This window comes from Notamacropus eugenii, chromosome 4, assembly GCF_028372415.1.
Source record: "Notamacropus eugenii isolate mMacEug1 chromosome 4, mMacEug1.pri_v2, whole genome shotgun sequence".
In the NCBI taxonomy this organism is placed as follows: Eukaryota; Metazoa; Chordata; class Mammalia; order Diprotodontia; family Macropodidae; genus Notamacropus; species Notamacropus eugenii.
The window spans coordinates 394,130,709-394,157,721 of record NC_092875.1 but is presented as its reverse complement, the minus strand read 5'-3'; the positions used below and the strand labels follow the sequence as shown (position 1 = coordinate 394,157,721).

At 35.4% G+C, this 27,013-nt stretch overlaps 1 protein-coding gene and 1 long non-coding RNA gene across 4 annotated transcripts in view; one reads left to right on the top strand and one right to left on the bottom strand.

Moving 5' to 3' along the window:
* PIGN (phosphatidylinositol glycan anchor biosynthesis class N) overlaps positions 1-27,013 on the top strand; it is a 189,771-nt gene that overhangs the window by 19,585 nt on the left and 143,173 nt on the right. For both annotated transcript variants that reach the window (XM_072605511.1, XM_072605510.1), the window contains exons 5-8: positions 934-1,040; positions 16,133-16,257; positions 21,442-21,572; positions 22,583-22,699. In XM_072605511.1, the coding sequence (XP_072461612.1) occupies positions 934-1,040; positions 16,133-16,257; positions 21,442-21,572; positions 22,583-22,699 (480 nt within the window). The remainder of the gene's footprint in view (positions 1-933; positions 1,041-16,132; positions 16,258-21,441; positions 21,573-22,582; positions 22,700-27,013) is intronic.
* The window catches only part of LOC140501675 (uncharacterized), a 61,192-nt gene continuing 35,412 nt past the window's right edge, over positions 1,234-27,013 (bottom strand). Inside the window, exons 1-2 of one of the 2 annotated variants that reach the window (XR_011966319.1) lie at positions 17,105-19,612; positions 1,234-10,941 (exon numbers count right to left, since the gene is read on the bottom strand). This is a non-coding gene — a long non-coding RNA (uncharacterized lncRNA). Of the gene's footprint in view, positions 10,942-17,104; positions 19,613-27,013 lie in introns of those variants that run through there. The other variant, XR_011966318.1, reaches the window with a different exon arrangement.

The following is a 27,013-nucleotide window of genomic DNA, read 5'->3' as shown; positions in this document are numbered from 1 at the left end:
CTCTAACTATAAATTTGAAAATGACTTCTTTACATCCTCCTAATTTCTTAACAATGTGACCTTATATATTTAGAGTGCTTATCCCTTTAGAATGTGAGTCTTAAAAAAGTATACCTGTAGAATTGTGCCTCTAGTATTTATAGCAAAGAGAATTATTGATTAAGATTGATTAAAAACCAGTACAATAGTTAAATGTAAATTTACCTTTTTAATCCCTAGTGTTTGGAATTATTTGGTGTTTTCTTTGATTTATTCTCATAGAAATCATATGACCTACAGTTGGAAGATTGGGCTAGATATTAACTAATCTAACTGTTTATGTAATCTAACCGTTTTGTTTTTACAGATGATGAAACTGAGGGTCATAGTGGAACAGATAGGTTGTCTGACCATAACTTAGTTATGGGCAGAGGTGAAACTAGGGCTATTGATTCACAGTTCAGTGCACCTTCTATGCTAATTGTGCCAGACTCAAATAGAAATGCATCCCTGCTAACCACACATTGACTTGGAAGACCACAAATTTTCGTTATCTATATTGTATTATCCTTTTGTTTATTTTGTTAAACCTTTCTCAAACTACGTTTTAATCTGGTTGGCTACATTGTGAAATATTGCAGTGAGTTTGACACGTCTGCACACCATTAGTTTGCCTCTCTATTCTTCTTTGTTAATAATTATAAAAATAAAAACAGAATTATAAAAATTCTCAAAATCCATAGGTAGTAGAGCTAGAATATTCAGACTTTCTTCTGCCTTTAGGTATCTCAAGAACTAAATGCAAACAGTACATTGCTCTAAAGAGCGTAGATTGTCTTCAGAATCATACTAATTTTACATCCATTAAGCCACAAGAGTAGATAGAGAGCACATATAATTTGTTTTCGCGTAGTTTTTAAGAATTTTTAAAAATTGCTTAACTGTTTCCTTCAGGTGCAAGTGGAGACCATGTTTATATCCATTGTTACACAGCCGAGAAAGAGGACTTTGGTGCACAAGATGCAGCACGACTTGATACCTGGGTTTTTGATCAGGTTAAGGTGAATATAATTTTATATTATTCACTTTTACATACAGTACAACAGTAGGGAATATTTTCAGACTTGTGAGCTGATATTTGTAGTTCAATGTCTACTATCTGTTCTGTATCTAAGCATGAATGCCATGTTAATTTCGTTTCTATTTATTATGAATGGATCTTAGAATAAACTTGAACTTCACATATTAGAAAAATTACTTTAAAATATTTAATTCTGAAAAAAATACAAATGATTTCCTTCCATCCAATCTATTCTCTTGACTCAGTCTTCATCATTGTTGTTGTTCTGTCATTTTTCAGTCATATCCCACTCTCCATGATCCCATTTGGGGTTTTCTTGGCAAAGATTCTGGAGTAGTTTGCCATCTCCTTCTCCATCTCATTTTACAGTTGAGGAAACTGAGGTAAACAGGGTTAATGAAATGACTTATTCAGGGTCATCCAGCTACTAAATAAAGTTTAAATTGTTATTCTTTAAAAACGACTCTGGTCATGTCATGCTCTCATTCAAAAATCTAGAATGATTCTCTTGTCTCTAGGATAAAATACAGAATCCTCAGCCTGGCCTTTGACGTCTTTTACAGTCTGTCTCCTTTTACATTTCTAATCTTATTTCATATTCTTTCCCATCATCAAGTCTCTATCCTTGTCAGACTAGTCAATTATCTATCCACTCTGTATACAAAAGCAGAGTAGTAGGCGCCCTGTGTCTGAAGTATGTTCCTTCCTCACCTCTGCCTTTTGGAACCACTAGTTTACTTCAAAACATGGGTCAAGTACTAGATCAAGTGCTGTTTCCTACATGAGGCTTTTCCTAGCTCTGCATGCTCCCTCCCCCTCTACCTCTCCCCCCATATCCCAATTATTAGTAAACTCTCTTTGAAAATGAATTTGTACAGATTTCCTATTTACATATGTGTATATGTAATATATATGGATGTATACATACATATATACATATCCATATATACCTACATATCTACATATATATATATATCGTATTCCCCTAGTAGAATGTAAAACTATTTGAGGGCAGTAACTCTTTTTATTTGTATCCCTATTTTCACTTTGAAAGTAGTAGGAAAAGTTTTTTGAATGTTTATTGAATTCAGTTTATAAATTTCTTTAAAATTAAGAAGTACCTTTTAAAAACACTAGAAAATGTTATCTTTTGATTGTGCCTCATTGAGCAGTGTAATACAGTGGTAAATAAACTTGACTGGAACTCAGGCAACTTGGAGTTTCATTCTTAGGCACCACGTAGCTGTCTGTTCATTCAGTCCTCTTTAATTCTCTTGCTTTATTTCCCTGTATATAAAATATAGATAATAATGCTCACCCTCTCAGCTTTATAGGGATTTTGTGAAGATGAAAGGAAAAAATAAATGTGAAACTTCTCTTTGAAAAAGTTTTTTTATAGGTACAAGTCATTCATGAGTCCCACAAATCAAACTGTAAAAGCTTACAATTTCTTTCTTGCATTTTATACATAAAAAAGATTGGAGAAACAAACAAAAAATTGGTCATGGTTAGAGGCCTATGATTTTTATACACTGAAGAGCTGTTTCAGATTACTAAGTAGTACTAACATTTGTCACAGTGCCTAGGAATAATAGAGGATGAGGAAGCTCTTGTCATGTGTTATAAATGCAGAGTTGCCACTTTCCCCATCCTTCCTACCAGGGTTTCTCATCTTTTTCCAAAACAGTTCAATATCCCCCTTCCCAGCAAAAGCAGTGATGAGTTATAGTCACTCCTTATGTTTATTCTTCTAGGTGATCTATGCTCAAAACTTTGTAATCATTTTTCATACTCCTTTCCCCCTTCCATTCACTGTTTATATATAGAATCAGTTACCAAGTTCTGATGATTGTGGGGCATTTGCTTGAACTTGATTTTTCATAAGTGGTCATTGATTTGCTCACATTTAGTTTTCATTTTCTTATCAACCCCATATATTTGTATCCATCCCCTCCTTACTCTGCCTGTTGTGGTCCTTCTAGTTTGTGCCTTGATTTCCTGTCATCTGAACTGCTATTAGAGCTTGTTTGCCTGAGTAGAAAGAATTGAGCTAGGAGATTATAGTATAGTTAACAGATATCTGTACTGAGAACACAACTAAATGTCTATACCTACTATCAAGAAGTGAACAGAAACTATATAACATGATAAGACTGAAATCAAAAATAAAAAAAAGCTCTTCAACTTCTTGACCCCTGACGATAGGTGATTGCCTTTTAAATGCGTATTTCAGAGCTACCATGACCTACTGTTAAGATATTAAAACAGTGGAATAAAGTTAGCCCTGTCTTTTTGTAAGTTATGAAAGAAGCTATCCATTAAATTATAAGAATCCTAATACTGTTGCTGCTGATATTTATTTAGTCTAGTGCATAATGGTTTACAAAGTCCTTTTCATATATACTTAATCAGTTCAATTTAACACCACCCCTATAAAATAGATAACTTGGGTTTTAGGATATCCATTTTAAAGATAAGGAAATTAAGACCAAGAGAATCAAAAAGATCTATTATAGTCAAACAACTAAGAAGTAGAAAAGTCAAGATTTCTATTTAGAATTTAAAATTATTAGGAGTAGAAGCAGAGACCTGCTTGAGCTCTCCCCCAAACCCCTTAAAATACCTGTAAAAATGTCTCTAAATTCTAGAGCATCAGAAGGCACAAAGTGAAAGTCTGAAGCAAATTTCCAGCCCAAGACAATCTGGAAGGTCAACAGGAAGGGTCTATCACACCAGGCTTGGAGTAGAGTGCAGTCCAGCGTGGCCTGCACCGTCACAGACAGAGCTGGAGCAGGCCTCAGGGGACTGAATCACTGGCACTTGTGGCAATTACCAGACTTCTAAACTCACAAAAATCAAAGACAGTTTCAAAGATCAGTGGGAAAGGTCTCTCACCTGGGTGAGAGAAGAGCGTGGTCCAGTCCCAACCCCAGGGTAGTGGCAGCCACTGCTATAGTGGCAGCTCTGGAGTTCTTGGCCTACAGACAGTGGAGGAATTGAGTGCTGATTTGGGTCGCAGTCCTGGGTAGCAGTCCTGGGCAAGGAAGAGCGCTGGCGTGGTGGAGGTTGGGGGCGGGGGGGCAATGAAAGAAGGAATCCTCATCACAGTTCCAAAGAGTGATTGTGGTTGCTCACAGACCAGAGCAGGGGCCATGAGAGGAGTAAACAACTCTCCTTTTATCATAACACTTTGAAAGAACTGAAAATTTACACGTCCCTAGAAATATTTCTGAAAATAGCTGCACAAAACCCCTGAAACTTGGGCCAATACACCCTCCACTTAACAAAGAGCTCAAAAGTCAAGTAATTGACTGGAAAAATGAGCAAATGGGGAAAAAAATTAGACTATAGAATCTTTCTTGGTGAAAAGGCATTTACTTTATGTCCTTGGTGACAAAGAAGATTAAAATATACAGCCAGAAGAAGGCAACAAAATCAAAGCTCCTACAACCAAAGCCTCCAAGAAAAATATGAATCAGTGTCAGGCCATGGAAGAGCTTTAAAAGGATTTTGAAAATCAAGTAAGAGAAGTAGAGGAAAAACTGGGAAGAGAAATGAGAGTGATGCAAGAAAATCATGAAAAACGAGTTAACAGCTTGCTAAAGGATACCCCTAAAATGCTGAAGAAAATAGCACCTTTAAAATTAGACTAACCCAAATGGCAAAAGAAGTCCAAAAAGCCAACGAGGAGAAGAATGCCTTAAAAAGCAGAATGGGCCAAATGGAAAAGGAGGTCCAAAAGCTCACTGAAGAAAATAATTCCTTAAAAATTAGAATGGAGCAAATGTAAGCTAATGACAGTGAGAAATCAAGAAATTATAAAACAAAACTAAAAGAATGAAAAAAATAGAAGACATTGTGAAATATCTCATTGGAAAAACAACTGACCTGGAAAATAGATCTAGGAGAGACAATTTAAAAATTATTGGACTACCTGAAAGCCATGATCAAAGAAAGACCCTAGACATCATCTTTCAAGAAATTATCAAGGAAAACTGCCCTGATATTCTAGAACCAGAGGGTAAAATAGAAATGGAAAGAATCCACTGATTACCTCCTGAAAGAGATCTCAAAAGGAAAACTCCTAGAAACATTGTAGTCAAATTCCAGAGTCCCCAGATCAAGGAGCCTGGGAATGTTACAAGCAGCCAGAAAAGAAACCATTCAAGTATTGTGGGAACACAATCAGGATGACACAAGATTTAGCAACTTCTGCACTAAAGAATTGGAGGGCTTGGAATATGCTATTCTGGAGGTTAAAGGAGCTAAGATTAAAACCAGCGATCACCTACTCAGCAAAACTGAGTATAATACTTCAGGGGCAAAAAATGGAATTTCAGTGAAATAGGGGACTCCCAAGCATTGATGCTGAAAAGACCAGAACTGAACAGAAAATTTGACTTTTGAATACAAAAATCAAGAGAAACATGAAAAGGTAAACAGGAAAGTGAAACCATAAGGGACTTATTAAAGTTGAACTGTTTACATTCCTATATGGAAATATGATATTTGTAACTCATAAGACCTTTCTCAGAAGTAGGGTAGTTGGAGGGAAAAAATATATTTGTGTATATACACACATGTGCACATATATGCATAGATACATACACACATGTATATATACATGTGTTTACATACACATTCACATACATATAAATAGAGGGCACAGGGTGAGCTGAGTTGAATATGAAGGGATGATATATAAAAAGTAGAATTAAGTGTTGAGAGGAATGTACTGGGAGAAAGAAAGGGAGAGGTGGAATGTAGTAAATCATCTGATGAAAAAGAGGCAAGAAAAAGCTTTACAGTGGAGGGGAAGAGGGGGAGGTGAGAGGGAATAAGTGAGCCTTACTCTCATTGGATTTGGCTTACGAAGACAATAACATACACACCCACTTGGGTATGGAAATCTTTCTTACCCTACAGGAAAGCAGTGGGGAAGGGGATAAGAGGGGTGATAATAGAAGGGACAGCAGATTGGAGGAAGGGGTAATCAGAAGCAAACAGTTTTGTAGTGGGAGCAGTAAAAGGAGAGAATGGAATAAATGGAAGATGGAACAGGATAGAAGGAAATATAATTAGTCTTTCACAACATGACTGTTACGGAAATGTTTTGCATGACTACATATGTATGACCTATATCAAATTGCTTGCCTTCTCAGTGATGGGGTTGGAGAGGGAGGAAGGGAGAGAATGTGGAACTCAAAGCTTTAAAAATGAAGGTTAAAATTTGTTTTCACATCCAACTGGGAAATGTTATATAGACAGTGGGGTATAGAAATCTATCTTGCCCTATGGGAAAGTAGAAGGGAAGGGGACAAGATAAGAGGGGAGGTAATAGAAGGGAGGGCAGATTGGAGGAAGGGGGCAATTATAATGCATGCTATCCTGGGGTGGGAGAAGAGGAGAGTTGGGGAGAAAATTTGGGACTCAATTGTGGAAGTGAATGTTGAAGACTAAAAATAAATAAATTAATTTTTTAAAAAAGACCAGAAGTTGTAGAGAATGTAACAGTCTACAGTAGTATAAAGGAGTTTCCTCATCTGGAAATTTCTTATACAGTTAAAATGACAGGTCCAGTCTTTGTCCCTATCTCTTTATACCTATATTTAACTCATTTCACTTGAGTTAAATCTTTTTTAGTTAAACTGATAGACATGCTTGCAAGTTTATATGCTTGTGAATAAATTCTGAATCCTAGTTGGGATTTCTGAAAACAAATCTTATTGAAACTTTCCATCATGCTGAAATTGATTTAATTTTTATTGAACTGTCCTTCATTAAATGTACATTTACTCTAAGTGAGATTAGATCATTTGATTATGATTAACTGCTTTTCTTGAAGATTTTCTTCCATTCACTAACTGGCTTAGAATTTTAATGTACTTTTTACAATATTTAATCGAAAGTTTTCATTCTTAAACTATCCCCATTGACTAATGAGAATTGTTGATCTTGATATATGATTACTTTCATGTGTGCAAACCAAACTATTACTTATCATTTTATCATCTTACTTTTATATCTGATTTCATTTTTTATTTTCTTAACATTTTGTCATTTTTAATGTTTTCCTTTGATTACTACCCAGATTCTCATCTATTTCTAAAAAACTTTTCTGACATCTGAAGCCTAAATTATTTTATAAGAAGTTCAAAGTAATTTAATCCATTAGAATTCCTAGTGTCTATTGCATATTATATGTAGAACTTATTTCTATTGTATAAACTCTGTATACTTGTATCATGATTTTAAGCAAAAAAGCAGCCAAATTTAAAGAAGCCAAACTAGGTTCAATTCAATCAATAATTAATAGTTAAACACCTCTTGTGATGAAGGCAATGGGGATGCAAAGACTGAAGTGCAAAACAATTCTTGCCTTTGAGAAACTTACATTCTACTAGGACTACAACATATAGAAAGATGAAATGATATCTTGAAGAGCTGGCATAGTCAGCTGAAGGAAGTAAGGTTTCCAGTCAGAGAACCACTCTTTTTTTTTTTTTTGACTGAACATAGCACTCCTTTACTGATTAATTTTATTTCAACTAAGTTAATCATGTACTTTTCTTAGATGGAAGTGATTTTCCCTTCAGATTGTTTCTCCATATTCTATTAATAACTATTTAAATACAAGACTCACAGATTTCTTACATGTCTAAAAGTACCCTAATGAGTAAAAATTTTATTAAAATTCAAGCTGCTTATCATTAAATTTTTCAAGAAAAAATTATCTCATTCCCAAACATATGAGTTTTTTAATTAATTCATTTTATTTGTAATTTATGAAATAAAACAAGCATTTCCATAACATAGTATAATAAGAAAAGGTGATTGCACATGAAACTGCAACTCTGCTATGTAGAACTTGCTATGCCTTTTAAATATGCAACAAAGTTATCATGTAAATTTTTTTTCTCCCTTCTCCAGCTCCAGCTCTAGAGATGGCCTCCATTAGACCCAATCAACATAAATAGAGGGGGTGTGTGTGTGTGTGTGTGTGTGTGTGTGTGTGTGTGTGTGTGTGTGTAAATTATTCTATACAATCTTCATACATTATCAGTTCTTTCTCTAGGTGCAAATAGCATCTTTCTTCCCTCTTAAAAAAAACTAAGTATGATAAGAATATGACAAGGAAGTGCTTTTCAGCAATGGGGAATGACCTGTACAAAGGCTTGCAAGCAGAGTTATCAGTGATCCCTTAATTGCAAAATCTAATGGCTTTTTCTCAGTCTTCATCCTTTTAGACCTTACTACAGCCTTTGACACTACCGGTCTTCTCTCTTCTTTAATATTCTCTTCTCTCCAGGTTTCCATGATACTGTACTATCTTCTGTATTCTTTCTGACTGCTCCTTTTCAGAATCTTTTGCTGGATCTTCATTCAGCTCACACTCATTAATCATGGCTCTGTCCTGTGTCCTCTTCTTTTCTCCCACTGTACTTTTTCCTCTATATTTTTTTCACTTTATTGGTCTCATCAGCTCCCATGGATTCAACTATCATCTCTATGCATTTGATTCTCTGTTTTATTTGTCAGGCCCTAGTGTCTTTCTCTTTCATTCCAGACTCATTACTCCAGCTGTCTTATTATCTCAGAACAGATGTTCAATAAATATCTTAAACTCAATTTATCTAACACTTTACTTATCATCTTTCCCCCTAAGCTTTCTCCTTTTCTTAAATTCTCTGTTACTCTCAAGGTTACCACCATTCTCCCAGTTACTCAGGCTTGCCACCTAGGTGATATCCTTGACTTCTCATTCTCTCTCCAGCCTCTTATTACAGTCTGTTTTGTTTAAGTCTCCTTTGATATTGTGAGCCTGGTATAGACTCTCATAATCTCACACTTGGACTATTGCAGTAGCTTGTTAGTTCATCTCCCTATCTCAAGTCTCTCTCCACTATGGTCCATCCTCCACTCAGCTGTTAAATTAACCATGTCACACACACCTCTCCTCCTATTCAGTAAACTGCAGTGGCTCCTTATCACCTCCAGGATCAAATATAAAATCCTCAGTTTGGCATTCAAACTGCCTGGTTTCACAGCCTGGTTTCCTCCTCTTTTTCCAGTCTTCTTACATTTTACTCCCTTCCCACTTCACCATGTATTCTGCCACCCAGTGATAATGTCCTCCATGCTTTTCCTCGCACAACACGATCCATCTTCTATTCCATAGTACCTTAGTGGCACACTCAAGGCCAGGAGTCCAGTGTCAGTTCCCCATGCCTGGGATTTTTAACTTCCCCCTGGCTTTCATTAAGTCCCCAATAAAATCTCATGTTCTCTGGGACTCTTGACTCTCTGTCCCCCAATTCCTGTTCCCCTAATGCTAGTGGCTTTGCTTTGTTGATTTTCTAGAATTCACCTTGGATATATATCTTGTTCATAAAAAGTTGTTTACATGTTATCTTGCCTATTAGACAGTGAGTTCCTTGAAAATAGGGAATATTTATTGACTTTCTTTGTGTCCTCAGTGAATAGCATAGTGCCTGGCACAAAATGGGTACTCAAGAAATATTTATTAACTGAGTTTGGGTAGAATATAGAGTTTTTTGGGAAAGTAATGTGAAAAGTATTTTAACATAGGTTACAGCCAAATTGTCAAAGACTTTAGTTGGCAAGTTAAAGAATTTTTATTTCATTATAGAGAGACTAAGGAACTATTTTGGTAGCTTTATGGGGAATAGATTAGAAAAGAGAGAATCCATAAGGCAGAAAAACAATTAATTAGGAAGTTATTGCAATAGGCCAGTCAAGATGTGATGAGGGCCTAAAGAAGGTTAGTGACTATGTGGAGGGAAGAGGTCAGATGTGAAATGCTGCGGAGGCAGAATTGATTGTGTTTAGGGAAAGAGGGAAAGGGAAGAGTTGAGAAGGACACTTGAGATTAAAAACCAATCTCAGAATCAAAATTAGATATTGGCAACACAACATTCTGAATTGTTCACTTGGAAAGTGAATACAAGCATCCCTTTTTCAAATCTAGTTCTTAAGTTAGTTTGTTTTCATTTTACTTAATATTTTTTAAAAGGCTGCATAAATCTGAGATTCATTTCGATTTTTCCCTCAATCTTATATAAATATTATGCTCAACCTATCAACAAATCAAACAGGGAAATATTTTCAGGTAGTATGTGTTTTGGAGCCCTTAGTTTTTCTAAGAAACCATTTGGGAGCATTAGATAAGTCTTTATTAATACTTTAATTGTTAGTTGCTGATATTTAACCAAAATATTTCTCTGTTTTTATCTAAACTTTATTTGCTTACCAATGATTTGAACAGTCATTTGCCAAATGTAGGAGATAATTCTTATTTTCTAAATTCACTTCTGTGTGTCTAATGTTGAATCACTTTGACCTATTTTACTTTTGTTTGAAGGCAAAGTAATTATTTTATTTTCTATAGAAATTGTTTTAGTTCTGATTTGAAAATATTTCCAAAATAAAGCTAAAAGTTTTTCCTTTGATTTATTTTTCTAATTATAGATAGACAGTTAGATACATCTATAACTATATGAGCAAAACAAATTCCCACATTGGGTATGTAAAAAGAAATGTCTCTATCTGTATTCTGAATTCATTACCTCTCTATAAGAAAATGTATGTCATCTTTTATCATAAATGAACTGAAATCATGGTTAGTTGTTGCATTAATTATAGTTCTTAAGACACTGAAAGTTTTCTTTCCTACATTGTTGTTACTATATTCACTTTTCTTCTGGTTCTGCTTACCTCATTGTGCGTGAGTTTATCACAAGTCTTTCAGGTTTTTCTGAAACCAGTCATACTTCCTTAGAATTTGTCTTGCTTAGCACCAGTCCTTAATCGATTCTCTCTCTTATTCTTCCTTTCCCTTCTTCTTTTAACCTTCTGTTTACCTGTTGAATGAGATGTATTTCTGTATCCAATTGTATATATTTTTCCCTTCTCTAACCAGTTCAGATGAGAGTGATGTTCAGGTGCCATATCCTCCCCCCCACCCTTCTGCTTGTTAATATAGATTTCTACTTTCTCAGCCCAATTTTGTGATGTAATTTCCCTCATATTTAGTCTCCCTGTTCTCTGCTAGAATATTGCTCATCCCCTCCCTTTTCTTTTAAGATCATTTAAGCATAACAGAGCCACTTCTGGCCCCTCTGTCTAGGTCCTCCCTGTAGGAACCCTCATAACAACAGGTTTCAGAGGGGATCTATGTGTTATCTCACCATATTAGAAGATAAATAGTTTTACTTTATTTAGTTTCTTATGATTGTTCACTTATGCTTACTTTTTTGTGTTTTTCTCTTGACTTGTGTTTGCATTTCAGAGTTTCTCTGTAGCTCTAGTCTTTTTTATTAGGATTGCTTGGAAGTCCTCTATTTCATTAAGGATTCTTTTCTTTCTCTTGTGAGGTTATACTCAGTATTTCTGGGTAAGTTATTCTTGTTTGTAAGCTTGTATCCTTTGCTTTCTTGAATATTGTATTCCAGAGCTCTCTGCACCTTTATGGTAATTGCTGACAAATTATATGTAATTTCTGACTGTGACTCTTCAGTACTTGAATTATTTCTTTTAGATTGCTTGTAGAATTTTTTTTTCTTTGACCTAAGCATTCTGGGTTTTTGGCTATAATTTTCTTGGGATTTTTCATTTTGGGGTTTCTTTCAGGAGTTGGCTGGTGGCTTATTTTTGTTTCTGCTTTACATTCTGGTTTTTAGGAGATCTGAGCAGTTTTTTGATGTTTCGAAATATTATGTCCAGGGTTTTGTTTCTTTAAAATAGGATGTCAAGAGTTCTTTTTTTTTCATGTAGTCCAATGATTCTTAGATTTTTCTCTCCTTGATCTGTTTTTTGGGTGGGTTGTTTTTGCTATGAGATACCTTACACTTCTGTTTTTTCAGTCTTTTGACTTTGTTTTGATACAGTCAGTTCTTCTATAATCCTTGTTTCGAAAATGTAAATTTGTTTCAATGTGGTTGACTTACTAGGAATTAATTTGAACATAACACAGTTTTTGAGTTTGTTTATGCACAAGTTCATCCAAAAGAAATGCAAAAACAGAAAATCTTGCCATTTCATAATAATTCACAAGCTGCAGCTTTACACAAGCAAATCTCAGGTGTTTTTCAAGGTATAGTGTCATATTTTATCTTCTGATGCAGTAGTAGCTGTAGGGGGAAGTGGGTTGATTCAAAGAGGGCTAGTCTCACAAATTCCGCCATCCCACTTCTCAACCTGTAGTTGAGGCTGCACTCTCACTTATAACCTTCAACTTTGCCATTTCAGGCTCTTTGGGAACAGGTGTGCAGGCCAAGCAGTAGCCTGAAGCCTCAGACCTACCATTATTTACTGCAATATTTATATATTTCTTAACTATTTAGCATATATAAAGCTGTGATACCATTTTTATTAGATTCCTTTCTTTTTTATGTGTCACTGATGAAATTTTTGAGTGCTGTGCCCCAATCTGTCTCATAAGCCCTGCAGTTTTATTGCTAGATTTTGCACAGCAACATATGTTTCATTGTAGCAAAATTGTATCTTGTTATCTCATGGAGTCATTATTTGGTCAATTCTAATTTTCTAGGAGTTTTTTAGTTGGGTAAAAGTTTTGTACTTCCTGTTCCAAGTGGTTAATTCCCTTCCCCATTATTTCTTTCATAGATCTTTTTTCCCCCTAATTTTTAAAGTCTGGTACTGTCACTTAAAATGAGAATTTTTGTAAAGCACTTTGTAATCTTAAAATTCTCTGTAAATGATAGTTATTATGATGATGATTTTAAAAAATTGACTTTTCATTTTTTAGAAAAATTCTAGTTAAACTTATTCCCTGTGTGTGTTTTGCTTTAAGGCTTTGATTATAGATGTTTTGGGGTCTTTGCCTTCTTCAGAGTGTGTATCTTGAGAATCACTATCACTATAATATTTTCTCAGTAATGAGATTCTTTTTTGCATAGTTTGCTCAGTCTTCCAGCCTGTGTCCTGACTTTGGAAATTATGTTAAGGCTTGTACACTTATGTAGAGAATATCTGGGGTGGTCTTGCTCTTGCCTTCTTGGGTTATTGAATATTATATGATTCTAGGGTATCAAGGACAGCTCAACCTAGAAACCTGTGTGCTTTTGGTCATCCCACAGTAGTTTAATACACTGACAGTGTAATTTCTGCCCTCCTACTCTAAGGTCTGCAATTTCTTGACCCATGTTTGAATCTGATAAGATCTTATGGGATTGTTCTGATTGGAATTTTAGTAAACCACTTCTGGATTCAGCCACTTTTGGCCAATGACAAAGCTGCAAGTTTTGCTTTGTTCTAGGATTCCTGGCTTGATAGGCTGCTCCCATCAGCTGGCTCCATGCTGAACTAGAAGCTGAAATTGAGACCCTTTTCCATTCCTGGGTCAGGAGTTATTGACTCCTTAGTTGCTGCTTGCTTTTGAACTTACTCACTATACAACTTGGCGCCCAAGACTTCTCCTTACACTGCAATTCCACATGTAGGTGTCCTCCTTAATCCTCCAGGGATCTATGTCCTTGAACTGAGTAGCGAATCACAGAGTTGTCAGTTATCATCAGTTCCTGCTTCCTACATAAATTTAGGCTCCTCTGTGCTGTGTTTGAACCTTTTTCTTTTTTTTTGCCCTAATGTCTTGTCTCTCCCTGTGCTGTGTGTCCATTCTGGGTTAAACTCAGTCCCCAGTGTTTGCAAACTTTTCTGTCTTTTTCTCTCAGCCATCCTGAACTGGAAGCATGACTCCTTGTGATTTTTTCTTGAATTTTGCTATCAGGACATTAGTGTATAGTACTGCTGTGTTTTATAGATCTGTTTAGAGGAATTGTGGTCTAGAACTCAACTGTACTTCATTCAGCCGCTCCACCATTTTGTCTTTGCCTCCTATTTCACATAATTTTAATAATAAAGTGATATTGCATCAATAGTTTCTATTATGAAATTTAGGATACTATTTTGAGTTCGTTTATTCTAACCTTGTCATTGCTTTAATACCTTGGATGTTTTGTATTTGCCAGTTAGTTTGATGTCACAAAATTCACTTCTGAAAAGTGGATTCTATCTATATTCTAAAAATGTTACCTGTTTCATTGTTATATCTTATTGTAGACTGATTGTGAATGTATTGTTATTTGCTTCCCTGATTGGCTTTGATCTTCCATGATATTTATCAGCCTAAGTAATGCGTCATGAGATATCATCTAGTCTTTTCTACATGGAAGTAGAATATATGATACTTAGGAATTCTGTGGTCTTTTGGCCATCTGTTCATGTTTTGTCACCACATTAAGTTGTGGTGATAAAAATAAACTCTACATCTTTTAATAGCTTACCTCCCTTCCAACTTTCAAATTCCAGGATTCATCCTTTAATCAGTATGTATAGATTTATATATAGATTCTTTCCTAAATGATGAAAGAATGAAGTGGGTAGTTAACCTTTTACTTCCTATTTAACTTTAATTAGTACATCTCTTAGGGCAACCAGGTGGCACAGTGGATAGAGGATAGGGCCTGGAGTCAGGAAGACCTGAGTTCAAATCCAGCCTTGGGATCATGCTAGCTGTGTGACCTTGGGCAAGTCACTTAACCTCTGTCTGCCCCTGGAGGAAGAAATGGTAAACCACTCTAGTATCTTTGCTAAGAAAACCCCAAATTGGATCACAAAGAATTGGATGCAATTGAAATGTCTAAACAACAATAAATGTACGTGTTTTATTAACAGATGGTCATTGTTAACTGCAGGCAGCTAGGTGACACAGTGAATAGAGCGCTGGATCTGGTGTCAGGAAGACCTGAGCTCCAATCTGGCCTCAGACACCCACTGTGTGACCCTGGACAAGTCATTTAACCCCTTTTATCCTGGTTTCCTTGTTGTAAAGTGGATGTATAATGGCACCAACTTCCCAGGGTTATTGTGAGGAACAAATGAGATAATAATTTGGAAGCCCTTAGCACAGTGCCTGGCACATAGTAGGTACTCTACATTAGTTATTATTACTGTCGTTCTTATTATCTGATATAGACTTCTAGAGCTCATTTTCTTCCATTTCTTAAATTTGTAGTTTATGAAATAAATTATTTTTATTAATACAGTCTCAGTGAAATAAAGCTCTTCTCTTTTTTAACACTGTTATGTCACGATATTATCTATCATTATTATTATTATTACATCACTATTTATTTTTTACAAAAAAATAGCTGCCCAATACAACTACTTGGTCCTGTAGCCCAAAGAGGTAAGAGAAAAAGTAAAAGAACCTATTTATGCAGAAATATTTATAGCAACTCTTTTTGTATTGGTAAAGAATTGGAAATTGAGGGGATGCCCATGAATTGGAGAATGGCTGAAAAAGTTGTGGTTATACGATCATGATAGAATACTATTGTGCTATGAGAAATGACAAGCAGAGTGACTTCAGAAAAACCTGGCAAGACTTCTGCGAGCTCGAGCAAAGTGAAGTGAGCAGAACCAGGAGAACGTTGTACGTAGCAGGAACAAGATTGTGAGGATGATCACCTGTGAAAGACTTAGCTGCTCTGCTCAAGACAGTGATCCAAAACAGTTCTAAAGGATCCATTAAGAAAGGTGCTATTGGCCTCCAGAATGAGAATTGATAAACTCTGAATGCAGAATGAATTATACTTTTTTTAAACTTTATTTTTATCTTAGTTTTTGTTTTCTTTTGCAACACAGCTAATACAAAATTGTGTTTTACATGACTTCACATGTATAATTGATTGCCTTCTCAAAGCAGGAGGAGGACCAAGAAGGAGAGAGAGAATTTGGAACTCAAAATTTTAAAAATAAATGTTAAAAATTTTTTTCCATGTAATTGGGAATTGCTTAACAAAACAAACATTTAAAAATAACTGCATTTAAGATTTGAAGTGGGAAGAAGAAATAGGAGAAAGATTGTTATTCTTTAAAAAAAAGTTAAATGCTATGATTTAATTTTTCAGTTGACTACCCTCTTTATGAACAGATGGTCTAATTAAGTTATTCACTTAAAATGCAAATAAGAAAATAGTGATTGAATTTTTACAAAATTTTTTTCTTTTACTTATTCACTCCATATAGGACTTTTTCCAATCTGCTAAAAGTAACCAGTCTTTGTTCTCAAAATTAAATGAAGACAAAATAGTGCTGTTCTTACATTTGCTGGGAATAGACACAAATGGGCATGCCCACAGACCATCATCAAGGTAATTTAAAAGCTGTATTTAGTTTACTTTGACCATACTGAAGGATATTGGCAACTTTTTTTTTTTAATATGTATAAATGCTGTGTTGGGCAACTAGGTGGCATAATGGATAGAGCACTGGGCCAGGAGTCAGACAGACCTGAGTACAAATCCTACCTCAGACACTTAGTAGGTGGGCAAGTCACAAGCACAATGCCTGGCCCATAGTAAGTGCTATACATTAACAAGAGTTATTACTATTATTAGCTCTTTGGAATTATAGTAAGCAAAAATAATGTGCCATATTCCAATAGAATTAGAGTCAGAAGACTTTGGTTGGAGACCTGGCTGTGGTACTTGACCTTTAAGCTAAGTTTATCTTTCTGAGCCTTGGTTTTTTCCACCTAGAAAACAGTAATACTAATTGCTGCCTTACCAACTTCACAGGATTGTGAAATGCATCCATAGCACCCAAGATGGGTGCAGCATAACCTGACTGTAGCTCATTTGCCCCCCGTCCCCAATCCAGTGTATTTCCCTCATATCAATTGTCAGTTAATATTTCCAATAACATTTAACCATTAACCATGTTAACATTTAACATTTAACCATTTAATTTCAGTTACTTTTTAAAAAGGAATATTTACTGTAAAGGTATGGCAAGAACCAAAGTACAGCAACTTGCCAAACTGGGAGCACATTCTCCTCTACCACCTTGGTCCCTGGGAAGAGTAGATTTAATCTTAAAGTGATTATTACAAAACACTCCTCCCAAAAGCCTAGTGCATAGCCTTTCACAGGTATAGACAAAGTCCGTGGGAAGGTGGATTCAAGCTCAGAATGCACAGTTTGCTAAAAATTAACTTACAGTTCCTTTCTCCTGTTGTGGGGTCCTCATGAAATTCCCCTTAGGTAAGATGTAGCTTTCTGCTGAGCTCATTGGAGAGTCCTGAAGTTGTCTTTCTTCAGTGTCTCCTATCTGGGGAAACTGCTCAGGTGTCCATGAGAATTCCACAATCTTTACCCTTTTCAAAATTCACAAGGTCATCATTGGAGGGAGGGACGTAGGCGTAAACACAGAGAGTGGTTGATGAGAGAGAGCACCTCTTTATTCTCGTCCAGTCAGTTCCCTGCCAGGGTCTTGGCTGTGGAACTGTTCTCTCTACTGGGCTGGCCATACACTGGAAGCTGTGGTTCTAAACTGGGTTGCCAAGGGCCACAAGGTATGACTGAGTCTCTTCAGTCAATCCAGTACAGTTTTTGTATGATATCATTTTATTTAATCTAACCTCTGGTAGATTTGACTCCTCAAAAAATTAAGAATTTATTGCTCTTAGTTTAATGTTTTTGACTAATTGCCTTAATAGAGGTGTTGTTACATGATAAAGGTATCAGAGGTGGGAGAGATTGATTAATTAGTTCAGACACTCCCTGCCTTTATATGAAAAATGATAATAATGCAGCAAATAACCATGCTACAGAAGTTCATGTAGTGTTATAATGTGTGTTCCACAAGTGTTTGTGAATCTAATTTTATTTTGAAACAATGAAATTATGAAATCTATGTCATCATACAACTCAGTTTTAAATGCTCAGATATTTGTAACTTTATATTAGATGATGTTTTGCCTCAATGACTTTTTTATTCATGACTATTCCATATTCCTAAAATTCTTTTCATTTCCTTCCTTCAACTCCCCACTAACATCTTGTTACTCACTAAACTCTACCTCACATACTACCTACTCCATGAATTATTTCCTCAAAACCTCCCTAAACATAGTTGGAAGTGATCTCACATAACACGTCATGTATAAATATATGTATAGATAGAGATATTTTGGTTAAGTTTTCTTTTCAATTATCAAATTTTTTCTTCCTCCCACTCTTTCCCCCTCAAAAAAAAAGAAAAATAAGACCTCTGTGAACAAATATCTATAGTCAAGCAAAACAAATACCAATATTGATATTGTCCAAAAAATATGTGTACACAAATATTTGATGAATAAGTTATAGGACCATATGATCAATTTCAGTTATTATTCAGCAAACATTTATAATTTAATTTTTTTTGTAAGTACAATCAATGCAGTTCAAATAAAATGGGAAATAGGTAATGAAAAATAATCTTTATAGCAAGTTTCTTTGATAAAGGTCGCATGTCCAAGATGTCAAAGGAGCTGATTCAAACTTAGAAGAACAAGAACTATTCCCCAATGGATAAATGGTCAAAGCATATGAATATTCAGATTTCAAAGGGAGAAATTCAGGTTATCTACAACAATTTAAATCTCCAAGTGACATTAAAAATTAAGTTTTAAAAATATTTTAATTAAAATTTTAAAAATTTTAAATTAAAAAAATGCAGAGTTTCCATCTCACTCCCACTTGATTGACCATGATGGTAGGGAGGCTGTTAGGAATACACTAATGCACTATTGGTGGAGCTGTGAATTTTGGTCTGACCTTTCTGGGAAAATATTTTGAAACTCTGCCCAAAAAGTCACTTAAATTTTGTTTACCCTTTGGATCTAGCAATGCCTCCAAAGAGAGCAAAGAAAGAATGTATAAAATTATCTATAACAGCTCTTTTTGTGGTAGCAAAGAACTGGGAACTAAGGAGATGTCTTGTGTTACGGCATATAGATGTAATAGAATATTATTGAACCATGAGAAATGACAAAATGGAGAGTTTCAGTGGAACCTTAGAAGACCTGTATGAATGAGGCAAGTGAGCAGAACCAGGAAGAAAATTTCTACAATAATAACATTATAAAGAAAAATATTTTTCAATGCAATGACCAACTACAATTCTAGAATTATGATAAAGTATGATAAAGCATGCTACCTATCTCTTGACAGAGAAATGATGAATTTAAGACATACAATTTTGGTCATGGCCAGTGTGATAGTTTGTTTTCTTGACTCTACATGTTTTCTACAGAGGTTTTTGTTTCCTTTTTTAGTGTTCAGTAAAGAAGGAGGAGAGGAAACATCAATGAGGATAGGGATAGGGTAGTGAAAAAAGAAAAGAGGGTCATTGAGATATCTTTTTTTTAAATGCTAAATAGAGAACAGACAAGCAAGAGAGCTTTAAAAGCTACAGGTTGAACTTATTATATACTTAAAAAGTAAAATAACTATGCATAATGAAGATCCATAGTTTCACGTACGGTTTCTTTTTTCTGTTCCTGTATATAAATATATGCACACATACATGTATATGTATGTGTGCATATATAAAAATAATAAGAATGTATGTGTAGAGCCCATATAGGATTGCATGCCATCTTATCTAAATTTTAAAAAATAAAAATAAATTTAGAAAAGAATTTTTAAAAATACACATGTAAATTTACAAATGGAGAGTCCCATTTTGTGTGTTTTTTATTCAATTAAAAAGAAAATAATAGATAAAGGAAACTTTTAACCTGGTTTCCACTTTATATTTAAAAGTATATGGTTTGATAAATGTATTCCAGTGTAACTGATTTCTTTTGTAATCCTATGTATTTTGTTTTATGCATTTAAAAACATTATTCTGAGAATGGATCCATAGATTTTACCTAAATGCCAAGGGTTTTATGGCACATACACACAACGGTTAAATTTGGAGAAAACATTTTTAGCTAGAAGACCAGAGATGGCATGACAAAGAACATGGCAACTGAACTGAACTTTAAAAAAAGGACTCCAAAAATAGATGAAACATAACTTTACAAACATGGGGAATGGCCTCAATTAACTCAGAGAAAATAGGATAAGAATTGTGAGTTTGCAGAACAGCTCGTAATCCAGTTCATAAGAAAAAGCAATGTGAAAAAAAGTTGGAAAAAAATAGTTTGGAGTTAGATGATAGAGTGGTAGACTATTTTGTCTCATCAGCAATGACATGGATAGGTACATAGCTTAGGAAGATCATTCTGGCAGTTTTTAAAAGGATGAAGGAGAAATTGGAGGCAGGGAGACCAGTGAGGAAAATAAGGTGAGTGGAGAGAAAAGTGTGAAGGTATTTCAGAAGTTTTGGAGATAGAATTAGAAGACTTTCAAAGGTAACAGGTTTTGAAACTGGGTAACAGACAATAATGGTAACAACAAAAATAGAAAAGCTGGGAGATGGGGCTAGTTTAGGGTAGAATATTAATTCACTGAAAGAGAAAGAGAAGCAGCCACTAAGCATGTAGGAAGAAAACCAAAGGAGACAGGAGGGGGGTGGGGGATAATTCCAGTGATCCACACTGTCAAAAACTGCATAAACATCGAAGTAGTTGAGGACTGAGAAAAGACTACAAAATTTAGCAAGAGCCTATTGATGGCCATTTGAAGAAACAATTTCAGGAAAGTGATGGGATGGAGAAGAAGATTGTGAACCAGGGAAAGAATTCAGTGGAAAAAGGAGGTAAAATGACATGATCATCAGTTAACCAAAGCAACAAAGAGGTTATTAAGCAATGATGGCAGAGGAAAAGTCTAGAAATTATAGGCAAGGGAAAGGACTCTGTCAGCTATTCTTGGTCCTGTGTGTTGGGCAGGGTGGTGGGAGAAGAGAAAGAGAGACAGAACCTTGGAGGAGGTAACAAGCAAGGTAACAAATGATTAGACATCTCTGTTGGGCATCAGAAGATGTCATCAGTTGTAGGAGTTGTTTCTCAATATAACAGGGTTCCAGAGAACAGAGTCCAGGGGGAATCATCCACAGAATCAGAGTTAGAGGATGTTGCTAGCCTTGATCATATCCTGTTTATCCATATAGAAATATTTCATTGAATGAGAAATACTTAATTTTGATAGGATTAATGTCTTCTTGAAAGATTTTTGTTCTTGGTGGTATGGTAACAGCACTACAGTAGGTGATGTAGAATAAGAATTGTGAATTTTAATTTTTAGACAACTACAATTAAAAAAGCTCCATCTTTCTCTACAGACATATTGAGAATAAAGGGAGTTCAGAAATAGGTTTGTGCTAATTAGGAAGCTTTTTTTTTAGCCTATATCCAAATCTTCTTTGTAGTCCTTCTGTTATTCAAGGGAGAAAAAAAAATGTCCAACTTTTCATAATCAAATTAAAGCTCTAGCTTAAGAGTATACAGTTATGAATATTTCAAAAACCACTGGTTACTTGTGTGACAATTCCATGCCAAACCAAACAAATACTGAATTTCCTTTAGATAACTTGTAATTACATTATTTTCTACTACTTCACAGGGAATACAAGGACAATATAAGAAAAGTTGATGATGGAGTGAAGGAAATAGTGTCCCTTCTGCAGGATTTTTATGAAAATGATGGGAAAACAGCCTTTGTCTTTACCTCTGATCATGGAATGACAGATTGGGGTTAGTAATCTTAAATTCTCAATGTTTCCAGTGAGCAGAGGGTTTGAGGGGTAGTTTCTATAGTTTACAAAGGTCTGATTATTTAGACCATGGCAATATTTCAGAATCCACCTTAATCTCCAAATATCTGAGTAGTGATTTCTGCAAGTTAAACAGCTTTCACTGTAAAACAGAAAGGGTGTGGCCTGTGTCTTTCTCCCATAACTTGTTTTTTGCTTGGCAGAGATAATGTGGGAGCGAAATAACTTTCTTTTGTGAAGTAATAAAAGGTTTGGGGAAATCAGAGAACAAATGACTACTGTTTTGGTGAAGTTGGTGACTATTTATTGTATATTTGAGGTGATCTCTTGTCTAAGACCATCCAATTTCTTTGTAATTTCGGTTAAGTACATCAGTTCACAGACATTTATAAAGTTTGGACTGTCAGAGATTATGAAGGAGTTAGAGAGTATAGTAGTATCATAGATACCCCCCAAAATTTTTGACTGGCAAATGGAAAACAATGAATAAAGTACATTTTCGTTGGCAATAGATCCAAGTTTGATGCGGCTGCCACTGCCCTGTCCCACTGCCAGATATTAGAAAAGAGTAAAAAAATAATAATATTCATGAGAGGGTAAAGATAGCTATGGAAAAATAGGAAAAAGAATTAAGTTGTAGATAGAGGGAATAACACTTTTCTTTAAAGAATAAGTATCAACAAAATCCTATTTCTGCAAATTAATTCCATAAAATTTTGATTCCCAGTACCGAGAATCAGCTATGACAAGAGGATGAATGAGTGAATGAAAAAGTACTTAGTATATGACAATGCTAGGATGACATTTCTTTTGGGAGGGTAGAAGGAAAAATTTTTTGTCAGAGTTTTTACCCTATTCCATAAAAATAAATGTAACAATATAGGTGAAAATTTAGACAAACTATTTGAATTTCTTATGAAAAGTAAGTGAGTTTTTCTCACAAATTGATATCTCTCTAGGGTGCTACATTTTGCCTTTTAATTTTCCTAGGATCCCATGGTGCTGGCCATGCCTCAGAGACTTTAACACCTTTGGTGTCTTGGGGAGCTGGAATCCGTTATCCACAGCAGGTGTCAACTCAGCTCTTTGATGATGACTTTTTGAAAGGTATGAAAGTACATCCTTAGCAAATTTTAAAATAGCATGATTTTAAAATAAGACTTCACAAAATTTAGGCTTATATACTTATATACTTGAAGTTGTAGTTGCAAATTCCCCATTTTTAAATTAAAAATTCAATAACTTTCTACTAACCACTTTTATATTGTTTATATATCACTCTATCCACTGTGCCACTGAGCTACCTGTGTAAAATATGTACAAACAAGCTTTATACAGATTAAATAGGAAATAATTAAGAGAGAGAAGACAGTAGAATTGAGAAGCTAGGAAAGTATTTCCATGGAAGATAAGATTTTAATTGTGACTTAAAGGAAGCCAGGGAGGTCAGTAGACAGAAATGAGGAAGAAGAACATTCCAGGCATGGGGGACCGCTATAGAAAATCCCCAGAGCCAAGAGATAGAGTGTCTTATTTGTGAAAAGCCAGAAGTCCAATGTCACTGAGTCAAAGACTACTTGACAGAAAGTAAGGTATAAGAAGACTGGAAGATAGGATGGGGCTAGGTTATGAAGGGCTTTGAATACCAAACAGAAGATTTTGTATTTGCCTCTGGAGGCAGTAGGAAGCCACTGGAGCCTGTTGGGAAAGGGGAGGCTAGGGGGTGATGTGATCAGACTGGGACTTTAGGAAAATCACTGTGGTAGCTAAATGGAGGATAGACTGGACAGGAGAGAGATGAGGGAGGCAGACCTACCTACCAGCAGACTATTTTAGCAATCAAGGTGTGAAATGATGAGGGCATGGTGGCAGAAGAGAGAAGGGGGCATATTCATCACGAGACTTGCAGATGTGAAATTGATAGACCAACACTTTGGATACGGGGAATGAGAGATAGTAAGGAGTCCAGGATGACTCCTAGGTCGAGAGCCTCTAGGACTAGGAGGAAGATGTTGCCCTTAGCAGTAATAGAGAAGGTAGTAGGTGGGAATGCTTTAGAAAAAAAAACTATAAAGAGTCCAGTTTGGAACATGTTGAGTTTAAGAGAGGAAAGATTTGTGGTAGGGAGACTGATTCACAGGCTATTGCTGTGGTCCAGGTGAGTCACATGGTAAGGGACTGAACTGTGGTGTTAGCCATACAAAGAGGTATGAAAGAGATGCTGTGGGTGTCAAACAGACAACATTTGCCAGCTGGTTGTATTGTGGAATGAGGAGTCAAAGATGCTGACATTCTTAAGAACCTGGGAGACTGGAAAGCTATGATGTCCTGTACAAGAATAGGAAGAGTGGGGGAAGATGATGAGTTCTCTTTGGGACATGTTGAATTTGAGACATCTAGTTTGAAACGTCTGATTGTCAGTTAAAAGTGCTTCATTTTAATGGAGGATATTGCAGAGTGAAGAAAAAGAGGACCCATTTCAGAGCTTTGGGGAATACCTACAGTCAGATGCTGTGATATAGATAATAAATCAGCCAAGGAGATGGAACTCAGAATTGTTCTCCGAACATTTTTGGTCCTCAGTAAATATTTCTTGAATGAATGCTAGAACTTTGCCCAGACATTGCTTTTGTAGAGATCTTTCTTCCCCCCTAACCTATCCATTCACTGGTAAAGGAAATTCCCTCTACTAATACAGTATAGCAACTTTAAGTTGTAGGAAATTGCCTAGGGCACTGAGACATGAAATGAGTTGTCAAGGGTCACACAGGCAGCATGTATCAGAGGTGAGACTTGAACTCAGGTTTCCTCACTTGGAAGCCATCTCTCTGTCTAATGTCATAATGTATATATGAGATTAACTATTAGCATACATTTTCTTTAATTTCTCACCACTGAACTTTTAAAGAATCATTATTGAAAGTTTTGTGTTTTTCTTCATAACCAAAATAGGGATTATATATTATAGAAATGAGAATAAACATTCTTTATTCATCGAATGACTTAAATGTGCATTTTTGTTAATAGACTAGAAACATTTAAATAGACCTGCTGCAAGTTGAATATTCTTCACATTATCAAAACAGTTCAGCTTTTCGGGCACTTTTCATTATCTGTTCCCAATATTCTTGAGATAGTGGAACAAAGGATATTTTTCATGAAGATATTTTCAACCTTAAAGGAAATTTCGGAGTGCAAAGGGTGTTAGATCTCATTTCCTATTATGTTCTAGAGGCTTAATTTTTTTTTTTTAGCTAATTTTATTTTAGACTCAAATACCAGTAGAGGCTTAATTCTTAAAATTAGAAATACTTCTCTTATTATAGTTACCTCTTTGGGTGACTTTTATTATGAATGTTCAAGTTTAGATATATGAGAGTTGAAGAATGAAGTTTTCTGTAATAATAACCTAAAACATTATTTGAAAACTATTAGAGAGATAAATGTTTATGTGAACTGTGCATTGAGATAGCGTATTATCTGCAGACAACTCTAGGCAAGTAAAGGAAAATAAGAAATAAAACTACCATAGAATCAGGCATATGGAGTGTAGAGTGTAACTATAAGATTGGCTTGAAGGTCAAAGTTAGCATTGTGCTTTCGCTCTGTAGATTCAGTGATTTTATGGAGGAGCAATGTGTATCTTAAGGTTTGGGGGTGTTTTTGGCAGCTGCTATTATTGTTTCCCAATGACCTTTTGATGTATATACTTTCCTCTTCTCTATTTTTGCCTTTTTCACTGTGTTTACATATAAAATACTTATCTAAAAGCAGCATACATTTTAAAACCTCAATGAACAACAACCACAATCACAAAAAAATTCTTCTAGAAAAAATATGAAAAAATAGCTGGTAATAGGAGATGAGTTGAGTTCTGTTTCTCATCTTACAAAATAGTAAATGTATAAACATATAGATATGCTTATCTATATATTTCACACCCTTCTCGTTTTGTTTTATTCATTCGTTACGCAAACATTTATGAAGCACCTAACATATCTAAAGTGCTTTTTTGGCACTGGACTTACAAAGATAAAAATGACCCAATCTCTGCAATCAAAGAGCTTGTTATACCCTGGAAGGGGTATAACACGAACCCAGAGAGGTAAAATACAAGATGAAGTGACCAGTTCAAAAGAGATGTTTGCAAGTTTTGCATTGCTTTTTCTGGGAACAACTAGTAGTACAGTTTAGCTGCAGAATAGAACATGACAAACAGTAAAATGAAACGACACCAAAAATGTAGCTTGTATTCCAATTACAGAGGGCCTTCAATGCCAAGTTACATGGTATTTTATCCTATAGGCAACTGGGGACCTACTCTTTTTGAAGTAAGTAAGAGAGTGTTGTAGGATACATGAGGAAGATTACTGTGTCTGCTGTGTGGAGGAAGCACTTTGGAGAGAGAGAGAAAAACTGAAAGCAGGAAGATAAGTTAGAATAGATGATGATGGGATTGTAAATACAGACAAAGGTATGTAGGGGATATTTTGGAAATGGAATTGCTAGCAATTAATTCAGTGTCTGGGATGAGGGAATAGATACAGTACAATGTTTGGAGGACATGTTAGGGTACAGGAAAATTTTAAGGACAGAAGAAAATCTGAGCCTGTTTGTAGGGAAGGAAGGAGTAGGGAAAGAAACAAAAGAAATTAAAGATGAAAAGAGATGAGATTGCTGAGCCAGCCTTCTGGAGATGGGAGGAGATAAGATCCAGGGCAGTGTAGGCTGGGGTTAGCCTTGACGAAAAGGACCAACTCTTTCTCTGAGACAAAAGGAGACAATTGAAGGTGCAAAGTTTTGAAATGTGGTGAAAGGTAGATGAAAAAGATCATGACCAGTGTTTTAGGCTTTAGTAGGAGGCTAGGTTATCTGCTAAGAGAGAGAGGAATGGCATACAAAGAGATTTGGAATAGCCTCTATAAAGTATTCCTTTTGATTAAATAAAAAGCTTATTTACCCAGTAGCAATGAGGATCCAGTTGAGATCAGATAGTAGAAATTTGTATTCAGTCAGTAATACTTCATTGCCTCTTCCTTTTGAGATTTGGAGTAGAGAAAACAGATGATGAGCTACAATGCAGAGCTGAATATTGGTAGAGGAAAGATAGAGTGAGGTGGGGGAAAGGGGAATTTCTATATTCCAACTTGGATCAGAAAAGAAATTCACCAACAGGAAAATTAGCCCTGTGTTTTCCATTAAATTTTTCTTTTTGTTTGTTCAGTCATTTTTCAATCTTAGCAACTCTTTGTGACCTCATTGGAGGTGTTCTTGATGAATACTGGAGTGATTTTTCCATTTCATTCTCCAACTCATTTTATATATGAGGAAACTGAGGCACACAGAGTTAAGTGACTTTCCCAGGGTCATACATCTAGTAGATGTCTGAGGCCTTACTCAGGAAGTAAGAATCTTTCTTGA